The 26,097-nt window shown below is 37.8% G+C and overlaps 2 protein-coding genes and 1 pseudogene across 2 annotated transcripts in view; 1 reads left to right on the forward strand and 2 right to left on the reverse strand.

Annotated features, from left to right (window-relative positions):
• Positions 1–26,097, forward strand: part of XPNPEP3 (X-prolyl aminopeptidase 3) — a 60,037-nt gene that overhangs the window by 3,912 nt on the left and 30,028 nt on the right. Inside the window, exons 2-4 of the mRNA XM_068560945.1 lie at positions 5,948–6,064; positions 17,659–18,066; positions 20,316–20,518. Coding sequence (XP_068417046.1) covers positions 5,948–6,064; positions 17,659–18,066; positions 20,316–20,518 — 728 coding nt within the window. The remainder of the gene's footprint in view (positions 1–5,947; positions 6,065–17,658; positions 18,067–20,315; positions 20,519–26,097) is intronic.
• DNAJB7 (DnaJ heat shock protein family (Hsp40) member B7) lies at positions 944–5,217 on the reverse strand. The gene is given in 8 exon segments (XM_068560813.1): positions 944–1,011; positions 1,101–1,142; positions 1,145–1,479; positions 1,481–1,553; positions 1,556–1,630; positions 1,633–1,725; positions 1,728–2,019; positions 5,149–5,217. Coding segments are annotated over 8 exon segments (1,047 nt in total).
• On the reverse strand, positions 1,013–1,094 carry LOC137775996 (U4 spliceosomal RNA; annotated as a pseudogene).

Below are 26,097 nucleotides of genomic sequence, written 5' to 3' on the forward strand. Positions count from 1 at the left end.
AGTTGCTAAGGCCAAAAATCCTGACTTCTGTCATACTCCACATCCAGTCTGTCAGCAAATTCCGTTTGGCCCTACCTTTAGAATATATCCAGAGTCTGATCTCTCTTTACCACCACCGCCTCCACCACCCTGGCCAAGCTACTGCAGTCTCTGGCCTGGATTGTGGCAGTAGCCTGCATTTCCCTGCTTTTACCCCTGCTTACTTAGACTCTGTTTTTAATGACAGCAACCAGCGTAGGCCTGTTTAAGTGATGGCAACCAGCGTAGGCCTGTTTAAGTATGTCAGATTATGTCACTCTTCTGCTCAAAGCCTCCGTTGGCTTCCTGTCTGACAATTATAACATAGTTCATACTGTGATCTAGCAGTCCCTGCATAATCTGGTCTTCTGTTACCTTTCTTACTTCATCTACTTGCTCTCATAACTGGCCACACTGATCTCCATGTTCCTCAAACACACCTTACACAGTCTGCTTTAGGGACATTTCACTTGCTAGTCCTGCTGCCTGGAATCTTCTTTGACCAAATATCCACGTGGCTAACTCCTTCATTTCATTTAGATCTTTTTCCTGGCTACCTTAGCTAAAATTTCAAAACTCATTAATCTTTGCTGTTCTAAATTCTTAATATCACTGTTACCACAAATTCATCTTTTTCTAACATACCTAATCCAAACAGCCACTCATCAGATGTTTACAGTCCTGCTAAATACGTTAAAAACATAATCTTAGTGTGGTATTAAACAAATATCTGCAAAACTCTAACAGAAACACACAAAGATGGTGTGATGAATTGGATTGACATATATACACTAATATGTATAAAATGGATAACTAATAAGAACCTGCTGTATAAAAATATAAATAAAATTAAATTTAAAAAAAAGAAACACATAAAGAGTTGTGTTCAAATGTTATATGAACATAATGTGTCTGAAGAGTCAATTTAATGATTCCTTTTAGTTGACTTCTTCTTCTGTACCTCTTTATGCTTCTTTTTTTTCCTCTTACCACCTTCTTTGGGAAAAGTTTTCAATTAGCAATAATTGTGCCTCGGATAAACCTCATTGGCTATGATACTGCCACTGCACAAAGCTTACCACCTTCTTTGAATCCTGCTGAGGAAATAGAGGAATTCCAGTTGCAAAAGTATATTGAGATACATGTTTGGGGCTGCAGGACTTTGGTGAATAATTGTTGAATGACCATCTTCTCCAACTGCATTCCTCAGCAAAGCTCTCTCCATCTGCCATACCATTTAAAAGAAGGGACTTCAACTCACCATCGTCTTTGTCTCTTTCTTGATCATTCTCAATAATTCTCTTTGTATTGGTATTTCTGCCATTAACAATTTTACCTGAAGTTGTAACAGATATGTAGTTGCCCATCCCATTGTTGTCAAATGTCAGGGAAGAGAATGAATTAAGGCCCTCATGGCCCAGTGAACCACATGGTATATATCCTGTATCATATGAAGAAAATCTCGAAAGCTGGATATTCACTGGATGTAGAGAAAAAGGATCTTTCACCTCTGTTTCTGCTTCCATAGGAGCTTTTGGATTATTTAAAAGGTCTTCAAGCAAGTCTGTAAAGAAATGAAATGATAATGGGTCCCTTTTACGAAAAATTTCTTAAAGACATCATCTGGCTTACGGAATGTGAAGCCATACTCAGAAGAATCATCAAAATGACTTCTGCCTCCACCATTTAATCCTTCTTTGCCATATTATCATAAATGTCCCGTTTTTCATCATTTGATAATACCTCATATGCCTCAGCTACTTCTTTGAATTTTCTCTCAGCTTCTTCTTTATTTTCTGGATTTTTATCAGGGTGCCATTTAAGTGCCACTTTTCAATAAGCCTTTTTAATGTCCTCAGGTGAAGTATATCTCTGCAATTCTAGAACTTCATAGTAATCCACGATGTTGTAACAGATGGTTGGAAAGGGGTGCTCGGGGTAGTGAGAACCGTGGTTTCCTCTCAGCTTAGGCTCTGCTGGTGATGGTGGTAGAGGCAGTGACTGCAGATAGGCACATTTTTACATTGAAGACAATGTTATTACCATGGACCACTGCTAGGAGATATTAGGATACTGATTATATGGCAAGCAGAGTTACAAGCTTATGTCAGGGAGGGCTGCATTATGGTGTTATGGGGTTGGGGTAGGGACTAGACCTTCCAAACAGAGCTAGTCCAGAGTCATACCAGACCATACTTAACCCTCTGGACTATTTCCCCTATATTTTCCTGGAAGCCTCAAACAGTGCCTTATAAACCAGTGGGACCTGTTGTTTATGGCCACAGCATGCCCCTTGCATAATATGACCTCTGGGTTACTGAGCTTTAATAACTTACTTCTCAGTTGTTCCATGTTTTGGTTTGAAAAAATGAAGAATTTGTGAACTATGAAAAAATATTCAAGCACTTGACATATTTATTTCAACCTTAGTAAGTCATTGTATTAGTCCTGAGGCTACTGTAACAAATTACCACGAACATGTCTGCTTAAAACAACAGAAATGTTTTGTCTCACAGTTCTAGAGGCCAGAAGCCCAAGATCATGTGTCAGCAGGGCTACACTCCTTCCAGGGGCACTAGGAGAGAATCCGTTCTTCCCATCTTCCAGCTTCTGGTGGCTATACATATTCCTTGGCTTGTGGCCACATCTCTCCTGTTTCTGCCTCCATGGTTACATTGCTTCCTCCTCTTCTGTCTCAATTCTCCCTGTGCATTTCTCTTACAAGGACACATGTCATTGGATTTAGGATCAACCCAGATAATGCAGGATGATCCGTTCATCTCAAGTTCCTTAATTACATCTGCAAAAACCCTTTTTCCAAATTAACAGTCACAGGTTCTGGAGATTAGGATGTGGACGTATCTTCTGGGGGCCACCATTCAAGACATTGCAGTAATAAAATCATTTTAGTGCACTGAGGCAAGCTTATTTTTAATGGAATAGGGCAGCAAAAATAACAGTCACAGAAAGAATAGTATTTAGTGAAATTTCTATGTACATTATACATATATATGTCTGTTTATACTAGGTTACTGTGTAAAATATATTTCTTACTGTGGGTCTTGGTTTTAAAAATTTGAAAGCCACTACCTAATATAACGGCTTTATTTCACAGGTGAAGAAATAAGTGCAGAGGAGTTATGTAACATGCCAAGATCACGTAGATAGTAGAACTAAACTAGAACTAGCACTTTTTTCTGCTATACCATGCTGCCTTTAATTCTTTGTCTTAGATTGCCTTCCGGAGTGCATACTTATTTCCTTCATTTTTCTCTATGGTCGCTTCTTCTTTCTTTTTTTTTCAACTTTTTTATTATGGAAAATTTCAAACATATACACAAGTAGAGTAGTATAATGAACTCTGATGTACCCATCACCCAGCTTCAATAATTATCAACTCATGGCCAGTCTTGTTTCATTCAAATCTCTATTCATCCTCTCCGCAATCCACCTCACCCCCATATTATTTTGAGACAAACCTGAGATCATATCACTTCATCTGTAAATATTTCAATTTATATCTCTAAAAGATAAGTTTCTTCCTTTTTAACATAATCACAACACCATTATCACACGTTAAAACAAATGTTACTTCCATAATACCATCAAATATGCAATCACTTCCAATTTCCAGTGATCTCATAAGTGTAATAATGTATTTGTTTTACAGCTTGTTGCTTGAATCGGGATCCAGTTAAGGTTCACATATTACAGTTGATTGATAATGTCTTTTAAGGCTTTCTTAATCTATAGATTCCCCCTTCCATATCTTACCACCCCTACCTGCCTTGGACTTTATGTGGAAAAAGCTGAGTTTGTCTGGTAGTGTCTGTCACAGTCTGGACTTTGTTGATTGCTTCCCTGTGGTGTCACTTAGCAAGTTTCTCTGTATTTTTGTAAATTGCTTGCCTCATCTTTGTTACGCTTTCAACCTATGTAGACTGGGCATATTCCTTAATATGTATTCTGTACATTTTCTAAAGACAGATTCCAGGAAATACTTGTTTAATATTTTGTCCTTTTTCTCATTTTCCACTATTCTTTTTTTTTTTAAGTTTTTTTTGTTGTTTTTTAAAAATTTATTTATTTATTTTTGGCTGAGTTGGATCTTTGTTGCTGGGCGTGGGCTTTCTCTAGCTGCGGGGAGCGGGGGCTACTCTTCGTTGCAGTGAGCCGGCTTCTCATTGTGGTGGCTTCTCTTGTTGCGGAGCACGGGCTCTAGGCGTGCGGGCTTCAGTAGTTGTGGCTCGCAGGCTCTAGAGCACAGGCTCAGTAGTTGTGGCGCACGGGCTCAGTTGCTCCACGGCATGTGGGATCTTCCCAGGCCAGGGCTCGAGCCCATGTCCCCTGCATTGGCAGGCGAATTCTTAACCACTGCGCCACCAGGGAATCCCCCACTATTCTTAACTGTATTTTCATACTGCCTGGAAACCTGTACCATTTTCTCTGTCTTTTTAATCATACAAGAAGCTATAATTTTTCTCAATAACCCTCTGTAAATTTAATTCAAAGTTAATGTTTAAGACTTCCTAACTCTCCAAATGCATACGCCGTCATTCATACTTTATAATCCCTACTAAAACCTTTAACTTGATCCAGACTTGCCACGTTTTGCTGTTGTAGTGATTGTATGTTCACAGGGAGATTGTACGGTACTAATTGTATTGTTGGGATTTAGCAGAGAAGACTTACTGAGTGGCAGAGTGGAGGGATAAGAGCAAAGATTTTGAAGTTAAATAAAACTGAGTTTGAATCCCAGCTTCCCTAGTACTAACTGTGTAACATTGCACAAATTACTTCTCTGAGTCTGATTCCTTACTTGTAAAAAAAAAAAAAAAAAAAGGCTATGATAATGCCTGCCTCATGTAACAGTTAAAAATCGAATTCCTTAGTTTGGCGTACAAAGCCTTCAACGGTCTGATATTTACCTTGCTAATCTTTTCCTCTCCCAGCAGCAGCAGCACCGACCTGAAATTCTCTTTCTATCCCTTTTCCCTCTATACGCACGCATGCGCACATGTGAATGTGGTGCTTTCTATGCCTTCCCTTTCATAATCTCATTCATGATACCTTCAGCTCCCCTTGTCACTTGCACTTGACTAATTCCTACTCAGAGTAGGCATCACCTACTTCTGCAGTCCCACACAAGCGCCTTTTGTGTGCTTCTCTGTTCCCCAGAGCACTGTGTCCTATCGTCATTGTACCCGTCCCACAGCGTTGTGTTAGTTTTTGTGCTCTCAGAAACCTTGTGTATGAATCCTCCACTGCGCTCACCATGTAGTATTACTACTCTGTCTCACCTGCACTAGACTGTATGTTCTTTGCAGACCAGGACAAATAGTCTTGTGTTATTCTTGTGTCTTTCCCAGCATGTGCCAATCACACACTTAATAAATCTTGTTGAATCAGTGCTAATAATGTTGCTTCTTATGGGCTAAATATGATTAAGCATTTTTCAGACATTATTTCACTAGCTCTAACATTCCAAGATTAAATGAGATAGGATGTGCATATTTTCTCAAACTTCACATATTCTCAATAAAAATGTTAATTCTCTTTTTTCTGAATTTTAGGACACAGCATAACATAGCTCAGTGAAATACTTCCTACCCCCTCCCCTGCTTTTGTTTGTTGTCTTTCTTCTGTTCCCATAGCTCCTATTCATATGTTAATCATATTGTATGTATATATACCTCTATTATATTCCAGTAGACTAAAGTCACTAAAGGTAAAGATAATCTTATTTCTGTATCCCTAAGGCCCAACACAGGCTCTGGCTGGCCCAAAGGAAGGGCCATATAAATACTGAAGGAGATACTAATTTGCATTTTTCTAAAGCATCCTACTGCTGGAGGTAGATAAATGTGTATATACTGCGGGGACTTTCTAGATACACTGTTCCATTTCATCCTCTTTATCTCTCCTTCAGGATGCATCTCATGTTCACAGCGAAGGTACTCCCTGCAGCCCATCCCAGAAAGGGGGATTCCAAACCGATACTTAGGCCAGCCCAGCCCCTTTACACACCCACACCTCCTCAGACCAGGTAAGGCCTTTTAACTGTAATGACTGTCTCTCTCTTTAGGCGCTTTGTCTAGAACTGTGCTATCCAATAGAATTTTTGCAGCAGTGGGAATGTTCTAGAGCTGTGCTGTCCAATACAGTAGCCACTATGCACAAGTGGCTACTGTACACTTAAAATGTTGCTAGTGCAACTGAGGAACTAAATTTTTTTAAATTTTATTTTAATTAATTTAAATTTAAACAGCTACATGTGGCTAATAGTACTGTATAGACAGCACCATCTAGAGCAATAAATACGATTAGCCTTATAATTCAGAAGTATCAGTGAAAAGTATGTATTTCAAGATGTTTTTAAAGAAAAGTTCTGTTACTTTCTAAAACATGGTGTCTAGGACTGTGTTCTAACTATTGATTCCTTGTGAACTACTGTGTTAAAGACATTTTAGGAAACATTTTTCTTGAAAGCATTAAATGCTCATTTCAATATTAAGAAAAATATTTTTATATAGGTTACACAAGATTTCCAGATGTGATTGTCACAGCTTTGAGAAGTGATAACATGTGATAAGCGTGCTGCAAAAAGTTGATAGAGGTTTACTTCACTGATTTTTTTTTTCTGCTTTAAGATTCCAGTGTTGCTGCTGGAAGATGTGTCATCACTGTTGTTCAAATTCATACCTAAAGTTTTTTGTTTTGTTTTGTTTTTTTAAAAAGACAGTTAAGGGATGAACTATGATGAATGAATATCATCCCAAAGAGGTAGGCAGGGTAAAACCAAATGCTTTGTAGAAAAAGCAGTCAGGTTTTCAAGGGAGATTAATTGTTGCTTCTGCCATGGGAAGTTAAATCTGTATTTACTGTGTAAGCATATATATTAATAATGTAAACTGCCTTTGGAAATATGTTGCTCTTTCACTGTCTCCACTCAGTGAATGATACCAGTGTGTCTCTCAGTGAGGGCTTCCTTTTGCTGATTCTTCATCTGACTGGAATTCCTGCTGGGAAGTCGGCTGAGACTCAGGAAATGCAGCTCACCACTGAAACACACAGGAAATCAGAGTTTTTCAAAGCTGTAAGGTAAGCTTAATAGCAATACAGTTGGTATTAATTTAAGTATTTCTCCATCCAGTCAACCTACCTGTAGCTTCAATTTAATACTAAGTTTTACCAGCTTTGAAAATTACTGATTTCTCGTGGTGAGATACTTTTACATGGTGAGCTGCATTTTCCAGGCTTTGAAACTAGTAATCATATTGTCAAGATGATGGCCTCTGTATCTAGACTGTTATTTGTGTTATGTGCGTGTTAACTATGTAAAAAATGAATATAAATAAATACATACAAGTTCATATATATGCATATGTTCATATAAACTATGGGGGAAAAGGAATACCTATCATAATTTTTATTCTCCTGTACGATAGGGATTGGGGTAAGTGAGAAGGGATAGAAGTAGATAGAATTTTAAAAGAGAATTATCAGTGTTAAAGAAACCACCAGATACACAATATACAAAGTGTTAATCACTTATCTTTCTCCACGTAGAGAAGCAAAACTTACAGAAGTGTTAAAATAATTGTGGGGTGGAGGAAGAGTCAATTATTAAGAAAAATTAAGAGGCATTTAATACCTTTTTAAAAATCTCTTTTACAAAGCCAAGGTCAGTTTGTTAGTTTGGGGTTTAAAAGTGTGTTTCTATTATGTGGTTTGCTCCAAAAGGTTTCATGTTTGGCATATTTCTCCAATACTTGCCAGTACTTTAAACTTTTGGAAAATATCTCAGTCCCTTTCCTAATTATTATACAAGTTCCATATATATGATAGACAAATTAGAGAATACAGATAAGCATGATTTTTTTAAAGAAAAATTACTCATAATTCCACCATTCAGGGATAACCACTATTGAGATTTTAGTATATGTAACTTTCTAGACTTATTTCTTATTTAGAATTGTGTGTACATGTATATACACTCTATATACTGATCAACTATTTCCTTAAAATAAATTCTTAGTGGGAATTCCGTGGCAGTCCAGTGGTTAAGACTCGGTGCTTTCACTGCGGTGGCCTGGGTTCAATCCCTGGTCAGGGAACTAAGATCCTGCAAGGTGTGGCGCAGACAAAAAAAAAAATTCTTAGAGGTGAAATTACTGGGTCAGCACCTTCTGAATTTTGAATTTCCCTGGATTTCTTTCGGCCATACCTACCCAAGTTTCCTGAAGCAACAGTAACTTGGAAGGTATTCAGCAGAATGACACGGGAGATAAAGGAGTTCTGTGCTGGCTGTGCTTACTACTGCTTTAGATGGATATAAAGAGTCAGATTCACTCCCCCAAGTCCTCTTAGTGATTTTTAAAACTTATCCTTTGCTTAAAGAAATCTGAGCGTTGTAGACTATTTCTTCTTTCTATGACATTGCCATCTCTGTGTTAAGGACCATGTCTGTAGAAACAGAAAATGTCAGTTCATCCTCCTCGATCATTAATATGCCCTCCACTTATTATCACCCAGGAAGAAAAGTGATTCTATACAGGAAGGCAGGTGGCATTCTGAGCTATATACTATTATGAACCATGAATCTACTTTTTATAGTATCTGTATAAGAAAGACACTTACATAGTTCCCTGACATTGCAAGGTGTTCAGCTCCATAAACAGCTCCCTTCCAGGAAATAGGAAGAATTAGCGCCTAATTAAGCATTATTTCCAAAAACCTATATTTCTAACATTTTTATGTTCCTAAGCAGAATTAATTTTAGAATATGTGATATAGTTTGGAGCTTAAGAAAGGGCTATGCAAAGAGTTAGGCTTGTCAAAATGACTTGTCTGACGTATCCAGAACCACTTCTTGGTTTTCTTTCAACTACAGCAGTGAATAGATTCATTGGGAAATAATCAAATTGTGTGGGTCACAATTTGAGGGAATGCTTTTACCATATGCTTTTTTGTCCCTTATCATCAAAACAGTGGCTGAGACTGTATAGTTATTGTCAAGTATAATATTTAAAATGATGAAAAGATTGGTTCTAGAGTGGGTTATAGATAATAATTCCCAAATTTTCTTCCCTTAAAAGTTTTAAAATCAGTTAGGTATCCATCTTTAGTGATAGTTTAGCTGTAGTTCTGCCTTAAGCAAGGGGTGTATTTTTTTGGTTTGTTTTAAGTTTTGTTAAATATGGTTGACTTTAATAACATCTAAAAGATAAAGATTTATTTTGATGGAGTGAGATTTTTTTTTTTTTTTTACTTTTTTTGGGGGGGGTTTGTTTGTTTGTTTATTTATTTATGGCTGTGTTGGGTCTTCGTTTCTGCGCGAGGGCTTCCTCTAGTTGCGGCAAGCGGGGGCCACTCCTCATCGCGCTGCGTGGGCCTCTCACTATCGCAGCCTCTCTTGCTGCGGAGCACAAGCTCCAGACGCGCAGGCTCAGCAGTTGTGGCTCACGGGCCCAGTTGCTCCGCGGCATGTGGGATCCTCCCAGACCAGGGCTCGAACCCGTGTCCCCTGCATCGGCAGGCAGATCCTCAACCACTGCGCCACCAGGGAAGCCCGAGATTTTTATACTATTTAAAAGATTAAAATGTATGTCCAAGAAATGACAGAAATGGAAAGTGGTTTGAATCTGCCTAGACCATTGGGTGAGCTTTTTCAAAATATACATACAAGCCAGGATCCCATAGACTTGCTGAATCAGAATCTCAAGGGAAGGGCTTAGACTGTGACATTGAAGAACTCCCTGGGTGTTTCTGATGCACACCGCTGGCCTAATGGGTACTCACTCACTCCGCTTGGGTGCATGAGATGCCTACCAACTTAGGAAGACAGCTAGATCTTAAGCCACAGGCCATGTTTTGAAGCAGAGTGTGCCCTCCCCATGCCTCTCTGGTGTCCTCATCCCCAAACACTCAGTTCTTAAATCACCACCATCAAACATTTACTGAATGATGACTTCACATTTATCTGGCCATTTCAAAACACATTTTATAGATTTCACCTGATAAGCAGAGTAGTAATCTAAAGTTTTGTATTCTAGAGTTTTAAAATTTAGGCCTACTTTTTCCATAGATATTTCACCATGAAGTCGACCTGTTTTTATGAAGTAATGTATTTTCTTTTCTCACTCCTTTTGTACCTATGGAATTTTAAAAATAGTATATATTCATATTGATTATACAATTTCCTCTCATCTTCATCTTCTGAATTAGATTTTAATGCAGAGTAAAGACTGGAGTCTTTACATATATAAGTTTATAGGTGAATAAATGTATATTTAACCCATATGTATGATACATGTTGACTATTTATTTCAAGGTACCATTATACTGATAACTAGCTTATAGAAATGCCATAAATTGCCATCCAGTGCAGAGTTATAGAATATTTCTCTTTTTATTACTGAGAGAAGAAAGAAAATTTTGAAATGTAATAATTTTCATGTGGTTTAAATACTGGTACATTAAAAATATATGACTTGTCTATTTCTCACTTTAACCTTTGTGCATATTTCTCATTCATATCAAGAAATTCTCTGAGGTAAAGATTAGCAAGAATCTACCCCAGGAAAGAATCAGGAATCTTCTAAGAAACTGAATAATAAAAAGCTCCTGAATCACTTGAAACTCATTCTTGTCATTGTGTGAGAAAACTAGATAATTCAGGGCTTTCATGTAAATAATTACTTTGATAGGGATAATGGTCATCCCTATAAATTGTACTCTTTCAAGATCCTACCTGACTTTGTATTACCAGGATGACAACCTCTTCAAGTGTAAATTATTTATTGTGGTAATAATTATAACTAATATTTATATAGTGCTAACTGTTCTAAGTATTTAATTAACTTATTAAATCCTCCTGACAACTTTGTGAAGCGGGTGCTATTATTATCTCCACTTTACAGATGAGGACACAGGCACAGAACAGTTTGGTAGCTCTCCCCAAGTCACTCAGTAGGTTGTTAAGCCAGAATTCCAACTCAACAAAAGTCTGAGTCCACACTTAACCACAAAACAGCACATAACACCCATGCCAAAGAATACTATATGGGAATTTTTTTTTAAGTCTTTTTTTTGCTATAATATTTTTGGTAAGAAGAAATTCAAGTGAGAGAAGTCTTGGTGTAAAAGTTATTTCAGCTTTAGAGAGTGGTATAGTCATCCCTTGGTATCCTTAGGGGATTGGTTCCAGGACCCTCTCAGATGCCAAAATCTGCAGATGCTCAAGTCTCTTACATAAAATGGCATAGTATATGACTGCAATCCATGCACATCCTCCCATATACTATAAACCATCTCTAGATTACTTATAATACCAAATACAATGTAAATGCTATGTAAATAGTTGCTCATGCACAGCAAATTGAAGTTTTGCTTTTTGTGACTTTCTGGAATTTTTTTTCCAAATATTTTTGATCTGTGGTTGGTTGAATCCCCAGATGCAGAACCTATGGATATGGAGGGCCAGCTGTACTTTTTTTTTTTTAATGTGGTAAAATTTACATTAGGTGAATTGCGCAGATCTTAAGTATGCAATCCAGTGAGTTTTGACAAAGGTACACCAATATAACCCATACCCCATTCAAGATATAGAGCATTTCCGTCTCCCCAGAAAGTCCCCTCATACCCTTCTAGTCAGTCCCCACCTCCATCCTTAACCACTGCTCTAGTTTCAATCAACATGATTGTTTTTCCTGTTCTTGAGTTTCGTGTAAGTGGAATCATACAGTATGACCCTTTCTGTCTGGCTTGTTTTGCTCAGTATTTGCAAATAAAATCCATTGAGAGTATTTTTTAAATTATTTATTTGGTCATTTCATTTTTTCAGAGAGGTCTGTGTTTTACTTTATAAAGGAAATGTTTATTAGCTTTTTCTTTACCCCCATTTTCCAACTACATAGTAATAGATCATTTTATGCACTACTTCCTTATATACAATAAAAACTACCTAATATTAAACAGAATTCAAGGACACTGCTTCAGGCCACGTTAAAATCCTAACCTAGTTAATTTCAGGAAATAATTAAAATACATACCTAGATTGTAGCAAAGACTTGCATCTTTCCATCCATTTTCAGTCTTCATAAAACTTTTCCTCTCTGGGTTTTCTGCCTGGCTGATAAAATATGAAGAACATTTTTCTTATTCTTTTGAGAGGCCCAATCCTAGATGTCCTGGAAGAGCTTTTCTTCTTGGCTGCACAGTCTCAGGATTAATTGTGAGACTTTGCTATTTACAGAGTCGAGATTGTGGCATCTAGGCGTTTGATTGATTAAATAACTTGTTAGAGTAGCCCTTCTATCCTTAATTGACTCCACATGATAAAATACTGACTTTGCTTCTTAATACTTTACAATTTGACAAAGTTACGAGAATGTCTATTCAGATACAGTTTTATCTGAAGAAATTCAGGCTAGATTGACTGTAATGGTTAGTTCTATGATCAAAGGCCATAACAACTGCCAGGTTTACCTCTAGGGTTGAAGTTCTTTGCTTTATCACACTTTTTTTACCTCCTTCAGTTGATAAGGTGTGTTTTTCCTTGGATAATTTTTCTGTTGTGGCGAAGAGTTCCTTGAAATTTCAGAAGTTTGGAAGCATATAGTTAATGGTCACTCTATAGTGTTTATAATTAGTAAGCTTGGGAAAATGTAGTCAGTGTTTTAAGTAAATATTTCTCATATAGTCATTTGTATGAAATTAGATTCAGCAACGAGGAATGCTTTGAAGGGCGTAAAAGATGGTTTTGCAATCCTGCTTTGATTTTTAAATAATTTTATCTTTTTTTCAGAAGTTACTTCCTAATATACGTATATGTATACTCTGTTGTTAATGAAAATGAGAGATAACACATTGATTAATTAAGATCATTAATATTGTGAATTTTCTTCTTATTTCCAAAGTTTTTTTAAAAACACAATGAATTGATTTTTTAAGTTTAGTTTTATTACATGGACCATAGCTGGGAAATGACCAAAAGCAAAGCACAGGATAGGGACCAAGTAAAATGACAAAAAGGAAAAGTTGGATAATCCACCAATTATAACCAGCCTCTGCTTTTAGAAAAGAGTATTTGCTGCTTGGGTAAATTAGGAAATTTCCAATATTGAGTAACAGTGGCAAACTTAACATGAATAATTATCAGGGAGATAAATAGTTAAGCTGTTCTTGGGCTCTGGTACAAAGTTCGGTATTCTGCCCTAGAGCCCTAGGGGACTCTTAGCCAACTCAGTCCTCAGAGAAAGAAATGTGATGTGAGCTCTTCTAGGACCAACTCTGTTGCTTTGACTGGCCTATAAGGCCCTCTCTTATTTTTCTCTTTTGTTTCTTACCAATTTCGTTAATAAAAATGTAAATTTTTCTATTGTAGGTAAATAAAAGTTAAATAAAAAATTATTAATGGGATACAACTACAGAATTTTCTGGAGAGATAAACTATGCGTAGGTAAAACAACTAGACAGTTCCAAAGTAATCATAAACAGCTGAGTTGCATGTACTGAACGTGAGTACTGAGAAAACTCGAAGGACTTTGATCCACTAATTTCTCTCCTGGGACTATCCCACAGAAATAAAAGCAACAGTACATAGGGCATTTAAAAGTACCCTATGTATATAAGTACAAAGATGTTCATTATTGCAGCAAAAAGCTGCAATATGAATAATATGAATGCCCACCAGTATGGAAATGGATCAGGAAGTTATGATACATTCCCCCAAGAAATCATATGGAGACATCAAGCAGAATGAGTTGAAGCTATGCTAAATGAGTTGGTGGGAGGGACTTCTATGAGGTATTGTTGTGTTAGAAAGGCAACATAAACACGAGACTGTGTGGTATCGCATTTTTGTAAAACACTAGTGACTCAAAAAACCCTAAATGCAGGTATATATGTATGTGATTATATGAGTATTGATAAAAATAGGAAAGGATACATACTAAATTACAAATATGGGGGTGGTTCTAATGTGGGTAGAAGGAGGGAAGGGGAGTGAGGTCTCAAACAATGAAGAAATGGGGGAAAAGTGTGTAACTATTGAAAGAGTATGGTATGATCACATTTATACACAACTATAAGATGTGTATATGAAAATGAAATAGTTGACTTTAAAAAAAATGTAATTCAAAGGAACAAATCAACATGATCTGGGCTAATCAAGAAAGCCTTTTGAACCAGAAGGGTCTAAAAACAAACATATATTGAGCTCCAAGTCTTGAGTGGAATTGCTTGGGGGGGAGAAGAAATTTTAGAAAGGGGACACATTGTAAGCAAGGTAACAGGTTGGACTTATGTAAGATATAGAAGGAATTAATTTCAGAATAATTTGGGGAATGATAAGAAAAAAGTTGGCCAAGTCACCAAAGACCGCATATTGTGTGATTTCATTTATATGAAATCTGTACTATAGACAAACCCAGAGAGGCAGAAAATAGATTAGTGGTGGTCAAGGGCTGGATTGGATTCGGAGGAAACAGGGAATGACTATTGATTGGCATGGGATTTCTTTTTGGAGTGATGAAATATTCTAAAATTGTTTAGGGTAATGGTTGCACAAATCTGTGAATTTACCAAAAAATCATTGAATTGTACACTTGTAAGTGGGCGAATTGTATGGTATGAAAATATCTCAGTAAAGCTGTTACCAAAAAAAGTTGGCCAGATAAGTTGGAGTCACCTGGTAGAGAACATTAAAATGTTACATTTAAATGTAAATGTTAAAATGGCTTAAGAGTATGAATTTGATCTGACAGACAATAAAGAACCATTGTAGGTTATGAGTATGGAGTGGACTGTCCATGGTTTCCCTTTTTTAACCTCTTTTTCTCTTTATTTGGGACTTTAATTATAAGAGTATATATTCATTGAAACAGAATTCAAATAATATAATAAATCATGTTAAATAGAAAATTTCAGTTTATGTCACTCTCCATAGGTTACCACTATAAAAATTCTGATTCTTTTCTAAATTCTTTTTTTTCTCCTTTGTTTTTTTTAAACATAATGAGAACATATTGTCCATCTTCTTATTTAACTTTCTTACACAGCAGTGTTTCATGGCTATCTTCCCATACTTGCATGTGGAGACTGGCTACCACAGGGAATAATAATAGTTCCCCACATCACAGAGTCATTGTAAAGATAAAATAAGTTGATACATGTAAATAATTAGAATAGTACAGACACGTAGTAAGCGTTCAATAAGCATTAGATGTTGTTTTACTATTATTATTGTTAAGTGTAGGCTTAGGGATACAGCTTTTGTGAGTAATTGTTTTAGTAGTTCTTTTGTTTGGGAACCTAAAGTGAAAGCAGGCATAATTTCCATTTCAGAAATGAAGCGTTCACCCAGTCATCACTGGGCTAGCAGCCAGGCAGTCTGCTAGGTACTAGTATTAAGAACTAACACATATTACAATAGCCAGGACATGGAAGCAACCTAATTGTCCATCAATAGATGAATGGATAAAGAAGATGTGGCACATATATACAATGGAATATTACTCAGCCGTAAAAAGAAACGAAATTGAGTTATTTGCAGTGAGGTGGATGGACCTAGAGACTGTCATACAGAGTGAAGTAAGTCAGAAAGAGAAAAACAAATACCATATGCTAACACATATATATGGAATCCAAAAAAAAAAAAAATGGTCATGAAGAACCTAGGGGCAAGACGGGAATAAAGACACAGACCTACTAGAGAATGGACTTGAGGACATGGGGAGGGGGAAGGGTAAGCTGGGACAAAGTGAGAGAGTGGCATGGACATATATACACTACCAAATGTAAAATAGATAGCCAGTGGGAAGCAGCTGCATAGCTCAGGGAGATCAGCTCAGTGCTTTGTGTCCCCCTAGAGGGGTGGGGTAGGGAGGGTGGGAGGGAGATGCAAGAGGGAGGAGATATGGGGATATATGTATACATATAGCTGATTCACTTTGTTACACAGCAGCAACTAACACAACATTGTAAAACAATTTTACTCCAATAAAGATGTTAAAAAAATAAATAAAAGGAGAAAAAGCAAAAAAAAAAAAACTAACACATAACACTTCATAACAAAGTTTCTTTTTTTATATATATATATATATATTTGTTTATTTATTTATTTTTGGCTGCATCGTGTCTTAGTTGCGGCACACGGGATCTTCTTTGCGGCATGCAGGCTTCTCTCTAGTTGTGGTGCGAGGGCTTCTCTCTAGTGTGGCGTGCGGGCTCCAGAGCACATGGGCTCTGTAGTTGTGGTGCACGGGCTCAGTAGTTGCAGCTTGTGGGCTTAGTTGCCCCACAGCATGTGGGATCTTAGTTCCCCAACCAGGGATCGAACCCACATCCCCTGCATTGGAAGGCAGATTCTTAACCACTGGACCACCAGGGAGGTCCCACAGGGGCTCTTAATATGGGTTTTTTGCGTGCGCTTACAGGAATCTGAGACTCTTGAAATTGTATGTCAAAAGTTTGTATTTGGGCTTCCCTGGTGGCGCAGTGGTTAAGAATCCGCCTGCCAATGCAGGGGCCACGGGTTCGAGCCCTGGTCCGGGAAGATCCTACTTGCTGCGGAGCAACTAAGCCTGCATATCGCAACTACTGAAACCCGCGCGCCTAGAGCCCATGCTCCGCAACAAGAGAAGCCACCACAATGAGAAGCCCGCGCACCGCAACGAAGAGTAGCCCTGCTGCTCGCCACAACTAGAGAAAAGCCCACGTGCAGCAGCGAAGAGCCAACGCAGCCAAAAATAAAATAAATTAAATAAATTTTTAAAAAAATGTTTGTATGTGCCTACATGCCGTTTAGTAAACAGAATACATCCATAGCTTTCAAAAGATTTTCTAGGATGTCTTCAAATCCTTAAGAACCACATGCTTTATCAAGTTTGGTTCTCATGACAGCCCCAAGAGGTGGATAATATTACTAGAGTTTTGAAGGATACAAAGATGGTTCTGACCATCAAAGAGGTTATGTATACCCAGCTCACTGTTAATACAAGGTAGAAAGTGAAAAGCCCTGTTAGAAAGATATTATTATGCCTTGGAAATTCAGAAGGAGAAATTTATTCTAGCTCTTGAAATTGGGGAAAGCTTTTTGGCCTTAAACTCTAAAAATACTATAGCTCATTTGACAATTATCAAATGCCTACTATATTCCAGTTGTTACTCTAGGCCCTGGGAATATAACGTTGAGCAAACAGACAAAAATCTATGTCTTCGAGGAGCTTACATTCCTCTGGGGAAGTCTTACACAGAAAATGTGATCCTTCTCCTCACCTTGTATATTGAAACTTCAGGGCAACTTGGATTATTTGCCTAACAATGCCTTCCATATAATAATGTTTAGTAAATATTTGATTGAATGAGTAAAAGAATGAACCAAAGAGCTGAAAGAGATCTTAAGGGGTCATGATCCCAGTTTTCAGGCAGGACCACATGTAATTATCATTTCTTCCAAATTTTTGCAATGGAATAGAAATTTGAAACCTGGGTTATCTCCTTAATTTGCCATGTGCTATGAGGAGATTGGGCATAAATTGAAGAAATGAACTTGGGTGTCTCCATCTAATATTAAGCTATCTTAAGTACTTTGGCACTATAGAAATGCAAAGCATCACTGTTATTTGTCATTTCTAGGGGAGGTGACGCCAGGACTATCCCAGGTGGAATATGCACTTCGCAGACACAAACTAATATCTCTGATCCACAAGGAAGCACAAGGGCAGAGTGGTACAGACCACACAGTGGTACTGCTGTCCAACCCTACATACTATATGAGCAATGATATCCCCTATACTTTCCACCAAGACAACAATTTCCTGTACCTGTGTGGATTCCAAGAGCCTGATAGCATTCTGGTCCTTCAAAGCCTCCCCGGCAAGCAGTTACCAGCACACAAGGCCATACTTTTTGTGCCTCAGAGAGATCCCAGTCGAGAACTTTGGGATGGCCCCCGATCTGGTACTGATGGAGCAATAGCTCTAACTGGAGTGGATGAAGCCTATACGCTGGAAGAATTTCAACATCTTGTACCAAAACTGAAAGGTAACAAATGGGAGCAGAAGTCAAATCATAGGCCAGATTGGGACTAAGACCTTCCTTGCCCGTTTAGACGAAGTTCTTCATTTCCTAAAATAATTGTCAGAGCAGCATTTCCCTGGGCACCATGAAAAGAATATAAATCTTTTCCACAAGACTTTAAAGATTTCATTTATTCATTTGTTAAATCTTCATTGGATTATTCATTCACAGAGACTTTTAACTGTTCTAGTTTGAAATCCCAGACAGAGAATTTTAAAGTGGAGGATGAGCATGGGCTGCTTTTCAAGATTACTGACCAGTCTGTTGACCTTTGATTACTACTTATCTTACTGCTTTTGCCAACTCTTCAAAAAAGGGCAGTATTCTCAAAGAATGATTTATTCATCACCAGCATCAGAATCACCTGGTGATGCATTATAGAATTACAAATGCATAGTAGATGCTGGAAATGTAAAATCTGCAGCCCCCACTCCATACCTACTAAATCAGGATCTGCATTTTAACAAGATTCTCAGGTGGTTCGTGTACACGGTTGAATTCATGCCCCTTGAAATAGTCACTTTCTCCACGCTTATTCTGGTGAAATTATGATCGCTCAGAATGTTTTGGGATTCCTTTTCTGGAACTTTTCAGAATGTACACTGCATTATAAACTATCGTTAGTGATTCTTACAAATCTACAGCTCTAGTAAGCATTTTATTTTTTGAAGTGTCCAGAAGTCACTTAGAGCCAAATTTGATAAATAAGATAGATGATCAAGTTGGAAAACACTTGATTTTAGACAAAAAAATGTATGATCGTACAATTTTAGTCTGATGTTCTTGTAAGGTTTATAAACATTTCTGAAGTCAGTCTCTAAAAGAGAATTTCAAAATTGTTTCCAGTGATCATAGATTGAAAGTTTAAAAACCTGAAAAGGTTGGTCTGTGATTTTATAAGCTGACAGCAGATGGTCATGGTTGTTTTACTTTTTAAAAATAACAACAATTAAATTTCTGTTGAAAATAAGATTAGAGTTTTACATGTAATCTACATTTAAAATCACTTTTATTTTAAAGTGAAAATATTTAGGAGATTGTACCACTAATACATATCCAATCAAAATTTTTAGGATTTTTTTCCCTCTTCAGTCCCAAAGTCCATTGTATAAAACATATAAACAAACCTTCAGCCTTAGATTGTCATGAATACTACTCATAGGTTTCTTTTTTATTATTATTATTTTATTTATTTATTTTTGGCTGTGTTGGATCTTTGTTGCTGCGCACGGGCTTTCTCTAGTTGCGTCGAGCGGGGGCTACTCTTCGTTGCGGTGCGCGGGCTTCTCATCGTGGTGGCTTCTCTTGTTGCGGAGCACGGGCTCTAGGCACGCGGGCTCCAGTAGTTGTGGCACATGGGCTCAGTAGTTGTGGCTCATGGGCTCTAGAGCGCAGGCTCAGTAGTTGTGGCGCACGGACTTAGTTGCTTCGTGGCATGTGGGATATTCCCGGACCAGGGCTCGAACCTGTGTCCCCTGCATTGGCAGGCAGATTCTTAACCACTGCGCCACCAGGGAATCCCCTACTCATAGGTTTCTGTCAGAAAAAAAAGAAAGGAACAAATAGAGACCTGATGTAAGTGGAAAAGATTTTCATAATGAGCCTCATCTTATATCTCAGGCAAAAATTGACCATTTCCTTGGGTCTCTAAAGTGAAATGGTGAACTGTGGTTGTCTGTAATGAGAATACATGGCAGATGGAAAAGGAAGGATTTCCTGGGTAAGTGTGGATTAGCATGTATTATCAACTATGAGAGCTCCTTTCACCAATACTGAGATTGTTTGTAAGGGATGGAACACTTTTAACCATAAGGTCATGAGCTGAGTACTTTTTTCTGTCCTTTTGTGTTTAGTTATTTAATGATGCCTCTAGCTCAGTTGTGTGGAGAACAATTGTCGTAATTGTTCTTTAACAGTTAATAAATAATAAAATCAAAGCTTGAGTAAAGCTTTAGTCTCATCTGTCATCTTTATTAAAAACACTGAAGTTTGAGGGCAGAAAAAGCTGTGTGTTCAGTCTCAGAATATCTTGCTATTTTCAGGGAATGGCCTTTCCAATGATTTACGATCCAATCCTTCATTTACTTCGGTCCTGAGAGTTTGTGTTCAACCGTTTAGAGTTCTGTACTACATATTTTATAGTTTTGACTCTTGTTCAAGTCATTATGACAGGTGGTATTTCTTGTTGCTGTTTTATTTAAATCTGTTTTAAGCTGAGACACATACACTGTGGTATGACTGGATGAGGCCTGCTCACATTCAGCTCCACTGTGACTACATGCAGCAGTTGGCAGAGGTCAAAGCCAGGAGCAAGAACAAGGTTCGGGCTGTGCGACAGCTGGTACAGCGTCTCAGGCTGATCAAATCTCCTGCAGAAATTGAACGAATGCAGATTGCTGGGAAGCTGACATCACAGGTATGGCTCCTACTGAAAAAGTTCTTTCCAAATTAAAAAATCTCAGCTCTTAGGGTTCAGTGGGCACCTTGAGGTTGTGTACCCAATGCAGTACTCTCATGGCACATGGACATTTAGCTTCTGCTTCGATGTTTACTGAATGTGTCTAGAGACTTGCTCAGTACCTTGCAAGGCAAATCAAATATCCCTCTTGTATCTTTTACCCATGATCTTAGTTGTTTCTCCTTGCAACAACATAAATTAATTCATTTTATTTCCTTTCCTTACCATATCTACAATAATAGCAGCAGTTAAGAGTTTGTTAAAGAAGATTCGTAGGACCTAAAATGACAGTGCTTACAAATCTGCAGTTTATTACAGGAGAAGGGTACAGTATAGCAACAGCATTAATGTAAGAATACCTGTCACACCCAATGGCTGTCTCACAGCCAGGTCCAGAGAAGCTGGGTGCAGACTCCTATTGTCCTCCCTCAGTAAGGACCGGGCAAGGTGCATTTTCTCTGTGGCTCAGGAACCACAGATGCATGTATAGAACACCTGGGAACCAGGGAGCCCCAGATAGAATCTCAGCTAGGGATTTTTGGGTTTTGGTCTCATTGGCATATTCCTGCTAGGTAACAGAGCTCTCACAGAGACCAAGTATAAACCTTTAATCTCACTGTTATCAATACTGACAGGCTAATACAAACTGTACTGCCCTGAAATTTCTTGCAATACTTTGTTTTTATTGTGGTGAAATAAATAAATATATATATATACAAAATAAAATAAAATTTACCATTTTAGCCATTTTAAGTGTACAGTTTGGTGTCATTAAATACTTTCACATTGTTGTACAATCACCACGACTGTACATCTCAAGAACTTTTTCGTGATTTCATGCTGAAACTCTGTGCCCAGTAGGGAGTAACTCCTCATTCCCCCTTCTTGTAGCCCCTAGTAACCACTGTTCTACTTTCTGTCTCTATGAATTTGACTACTCTAGGCAACTCATGTAAGTGTAGTCATATAATATTTGTCCTTTTGTTTCTAACTTATTTCACTTATCATAATGTCTTCAGGATTCATCCGTGTTGTAGCATATATTAGAATTTCCTTCCTTTTTAAGACTAAATAATATTCCATTGTATGTATATACAATGTTTTGTTATCCATTCATCCACTGATGGTCATTTGGGTTGTTTGCATCTTTAAGCTGTTGTGAATAATTCTGCTGTGAACGTTGCAGTAAAAATATCTGGTTAAGACCTGACTTTCATTTATTTTGAATATATACCCAGAAGTGGAATTGCTGGATCAAATGTTAATTCTGTGTTTAATTTTTTGAGGAACCACCATACTGTGTTCAGCAATTCATAAGGGTTCTAATTTCTCCATATATGACATTCTGGGTTGTTTTTTTTTTAATAATAGCAATCCTAATGGGTATGAAGGGGTATCTGTGTTTTTTTAATACAATTTTTAAAGGTTATACTCCATTTACAGTTATTACAAAATATTGGCTATATTCCCCATGTTGTACAATACATCCTTGTAGCCTGTCTTACACCCAGTAGTTTGTACCCCCTACTCCCCAATCCCTATATTGCCCCCTTCCCTCCCTCTCCCCACTAGTAACCACTAGTTTGTTCTCTGTATCTATGAATCTGCTTCTTTTTTGCTATATTCACTAATTTGTTGTATTTATTAGATTCCACATATAAGTGATATCATACAGTATTTGTCTTTGTCTGACTTACTTCAGTTAGCATAATTAATGCCTTCCAAGTCCATCCATGTTGCTGCAAATGGCAGAATTATTTCTTTTTTATGGCTGAGTTGATTGTGGTTTTGATTTTCATTTCCCTAATGGTTAGTGATATTGAGCATCTTTTCATTTGCTTATTGCCCTCACAACACTTTTAATCAGTATGTTTCATGCCATGCCTTGACCAAAGTAGTGTCATGCAGAAATTTAGCAAAACAGCTCAAGCTAATTCTAGGAATTAACAGTTCACACCCCCCAACCCATTGTCAAGGCTTTTTCTAATAAAATAAAATCCTTAGTTTGATAACAGTTACTTGCCTTACAATGTCATACAATGAGATAGACAATCAAAGTGCACAGGCTGAATCCATTTATAATATCTACAAAATATGGGGTTGGTAGAGATTTAAACAGACAGCTGAACCTTCCACTTGTACTTTCTCATGTTTTTGTACTAACCGTACAATTCTTTTGCTTCTCAGATCTATAGCTATCTGTTCTTTTTGGCATATATTGTCTGAATTATTAAGAATCATAATCTTTCATTAATCAGCTGTAGGTATTCATCAGACCAGTTCTGCTGCATAGGGAATAAGATCCTGAGAAGGCTTTAACTCAGTCTCCCATTATATTAGATCACTATTAGTATCTACAGTGTTAATTTTACTTATGACTCTGTATTATACCTTATAACAATACCATTGTAGTTACAGTATAAATCGGACAAAATAATGGTGTAATCAATTTGTCCCTCCCAACCCAATCTACCTTTTCCCATATACCATGTATTATTCCTCATAGGAGTATAAATCAGAGACCATATCTGTTTTTTCAGGATTCAGAACATCTCGAGTACACAGCCAGATTTCTTCTCTCAGGATACATGGTTTGACAGATACTGGTGCCCAGTGAGAAGAGTCCTGCAACAGAACCCATTTATCTACCACAGGAAGCACTATAATATTTAAAGTTTGTCCAGTACTCACAAACTACACTATCGGGAAAGAATGGTTAGCCCTCATTTGGGGTGCTGAAGCTGGTAAAGAGCACCTCGACAGGTTGCATCCTCTAGTTAATATTTTCCATAGACTACAGGGCCCATAAGTCTCCCACAAATGCATACCCTGGATTTCTGCTATGGGAATTCCTGGCCATAGGGCTTGGGATGCCTTGGAGTCCATTTGAATTAAGGTATCTATTAACCTAGCTTATATTAACACGTCAGCTTGTTCCCTTCTCGTTGCTGGGTTGATTTGGGCATGTTGTCTTAGAGTATGCTGTAATTAAAAGATTCATTTTGTGAGCGCTGTGTTATTACTTCAAGTATCTTGCCACTTTTGTCTTTACTCCTGGAATAGGATGCCTTCAAGGCACCCTATTCATGTTAGTAGGTCTTTTTCATTCGTAGGTCTTTCCTCATTAAAAGCAAATCTGCCTGGCCAGTTACTCATAGCCCAGCTCCTAATTCTCTAAGGCTCTCATTTCGAGTGGGCCAACACCAGACATGTTGCCATTGAGTACTAACTGCTTTAGTACAATTAGGAAATAAATTTGGTACCCCCAAAATGGTAATTCCTCCAGGCCTAGATCATATGAGTAGACTTTGGTCTACTCCTAAACAGACTTTGGTTTGAGTTTTCTGTAGCGCTTCCCATAACCAACCACAACAAATTCCAAAATTCTCAGGAATGTAGGCCCACTAAGTTTTAACTTTTTCTTTGTCAGTGATCCAAGTGTCCCAAATGTCCCTCCTCCTCTTCATGCCTATTCACCCACAAGAGAAGGGCAAATAGCTATTTTTACACGTAATGTTATTATGACAGATGGAACATGTAGTAGATGCCATTCTACTGTCACATTGTGGTACCTTTTTTAAACCATCATCACAATTAATGGCTACATAATGTCCATTTAGATTATTATTAATCAGTGTTTTTCAGGTTCAGCCTGTTAAATATGCCCACAGGTTTCTTCCCAACACAGGTCCTCTATAATAGATCCATCCTATGAAATGAGAATCAAAAAAACTAGCTACATTTGTATTGTTTCACATAGTCAAACACAGAGCTCCCATCTCTTCATCCATTTTGAGGACATATATCACTCTGGGAAGTGTGTTTGTTAGGTTGGCTGTTGTCTAGCTCTCTTTTTGGCTCTTCAAAAGAGGAAGAGATTTCATCAGAGCCCTTCACCCAAGGGCTTCTGAGTCAAGGCTAAGGGAAATATTATTCTCTTGCTTTAAGCATCTCTTGAGGCACCAAAATTGTTAGATTTTCCCTTTTGTGGCACTCATTTATTGGCTCCCTTTCCCTCAGCAACAACCTTGCCTTTCCATTTATCATTAATTTTAACCCATACCTTTACCCCCTAACGTAGAATTTTCTGGTCCAGCCACTGAGCTAGTCCATTCCCAATTACAAGGGGACAGATTGGATAAATACAGAAAAATAGAACTGTACTGTTCCAAGAAGGAGAATTCTTATTAACAATTTGAGCTTCGGTAGGGGCCAGTGGTCTATGTCATTGTCCAGTGCATCTGCCTGGCCTGAGTTCCTCCATGTCCACTCATTTCATGCACCTTTGTTGACATTTCAGGAGATCAAATTAGGCCATCAACTAGTTGATTCCAATCACCTTCAAACCCTGGCATAGGGTTTCTTTGGTGAGCATCAACATGGCCTACTTTGTTTTACCCTCAGAGTTTCTGTAGAGATTTATATAGAGTGGTGGCCCACATGTGGGAATCTTATTCAGTTATTTATGGCCGATTGTTAGACCAATTGCAAGTGCATTGGAGTCAGTATTTACCCAAATAGTGAGGCTTTTATTTGTGTCCAGTTCTTCTATCATGGCTAGGAATACAGCATGTAATTCAGCTCAGTGGACCAACTTGTTCTTTGATAAGGATTTTACCTTCTGCTGGACTCAATATCTGCTTTCCATACAGAATTGCCTTTAGTTCTGAACTACCATCTGTGAACCAGACCAATTGCCTGGCATCCTTGGGCAGTTGGTCAAAAGGACGGATCTGAGGAAAAAAGCCTCATAAAGATGATGAGTCTGTCCCGTGGATCCCTGGTAACATACTCCATGTAGTGCATTTCCATTTCATGATGGAACTCCTTTGGGCATTGCCCTTCTTGTTGGAATGCTTTCTGGCATGAAATAATACTGTAAATGTATATTGGAAACCATTCTACATGAATGCAGGTTGTTGTAGGTTCTCACTGGTGATTGATAATGAGGAAAATGTATTAACCAGATCAATACAGGATACCAGTCTCCTTTAGCTTGTTGTATCAGTTGAATAGTGTGGAGTGTATTGGGGACAGCTGAGTCTGTGCCTACTGTTAGTGACCTGGTTCATTAGCCTTCCTTAATTGGCCACTGGGCTAGTACAGTGAATTTATGGACACTAATGTACCTGCATATGACATTTCTTTATTCAGGGCAGTACTGCCTTCCAGGTATCCAATAATGTTTCCAGTTTTCTAGTTGAGTTGGCTTAGGTTAATTCTAAAGGCTCCCGCGTTACATGTCCAGTGAGTACTGGATGAAGGGAAGACCCATGTTTTTCTTTTCTTCATATTACCCAGTAGGGGGAGGATTTTCCATTCAAACATTATAGCCATATCAGTTATACATTCAGGTAAGGGAGATACACAGTATATGCTGTTTTATCATATATTCCAACTTTTAACCAGACCTTAATTTTTTTTTTAAGTCTTTATTGAATTTGTTACAGTATCACTTCTGTTTTATGTTTTGGTTTTTTGGCCACGAGGCATGTGGGATCTTAGTTCCCCGACCAGGGGTTGAACCCACACCCCCT

This window comes from Eschrichtius robustus, chromosome 13 (assembly GCF_028021215.1).
Source record: "Eschrichtius robustus isolate mEscRob2 chromosome 13, mEscRob2.pri, whole genome shotgun sequence".
NCBI lineage: Eukaryota > Metazoa > Chordata > Mammalia > Artiodactyla > Eschrichtiidae > Eschrichtius > Eschrichtius robustus.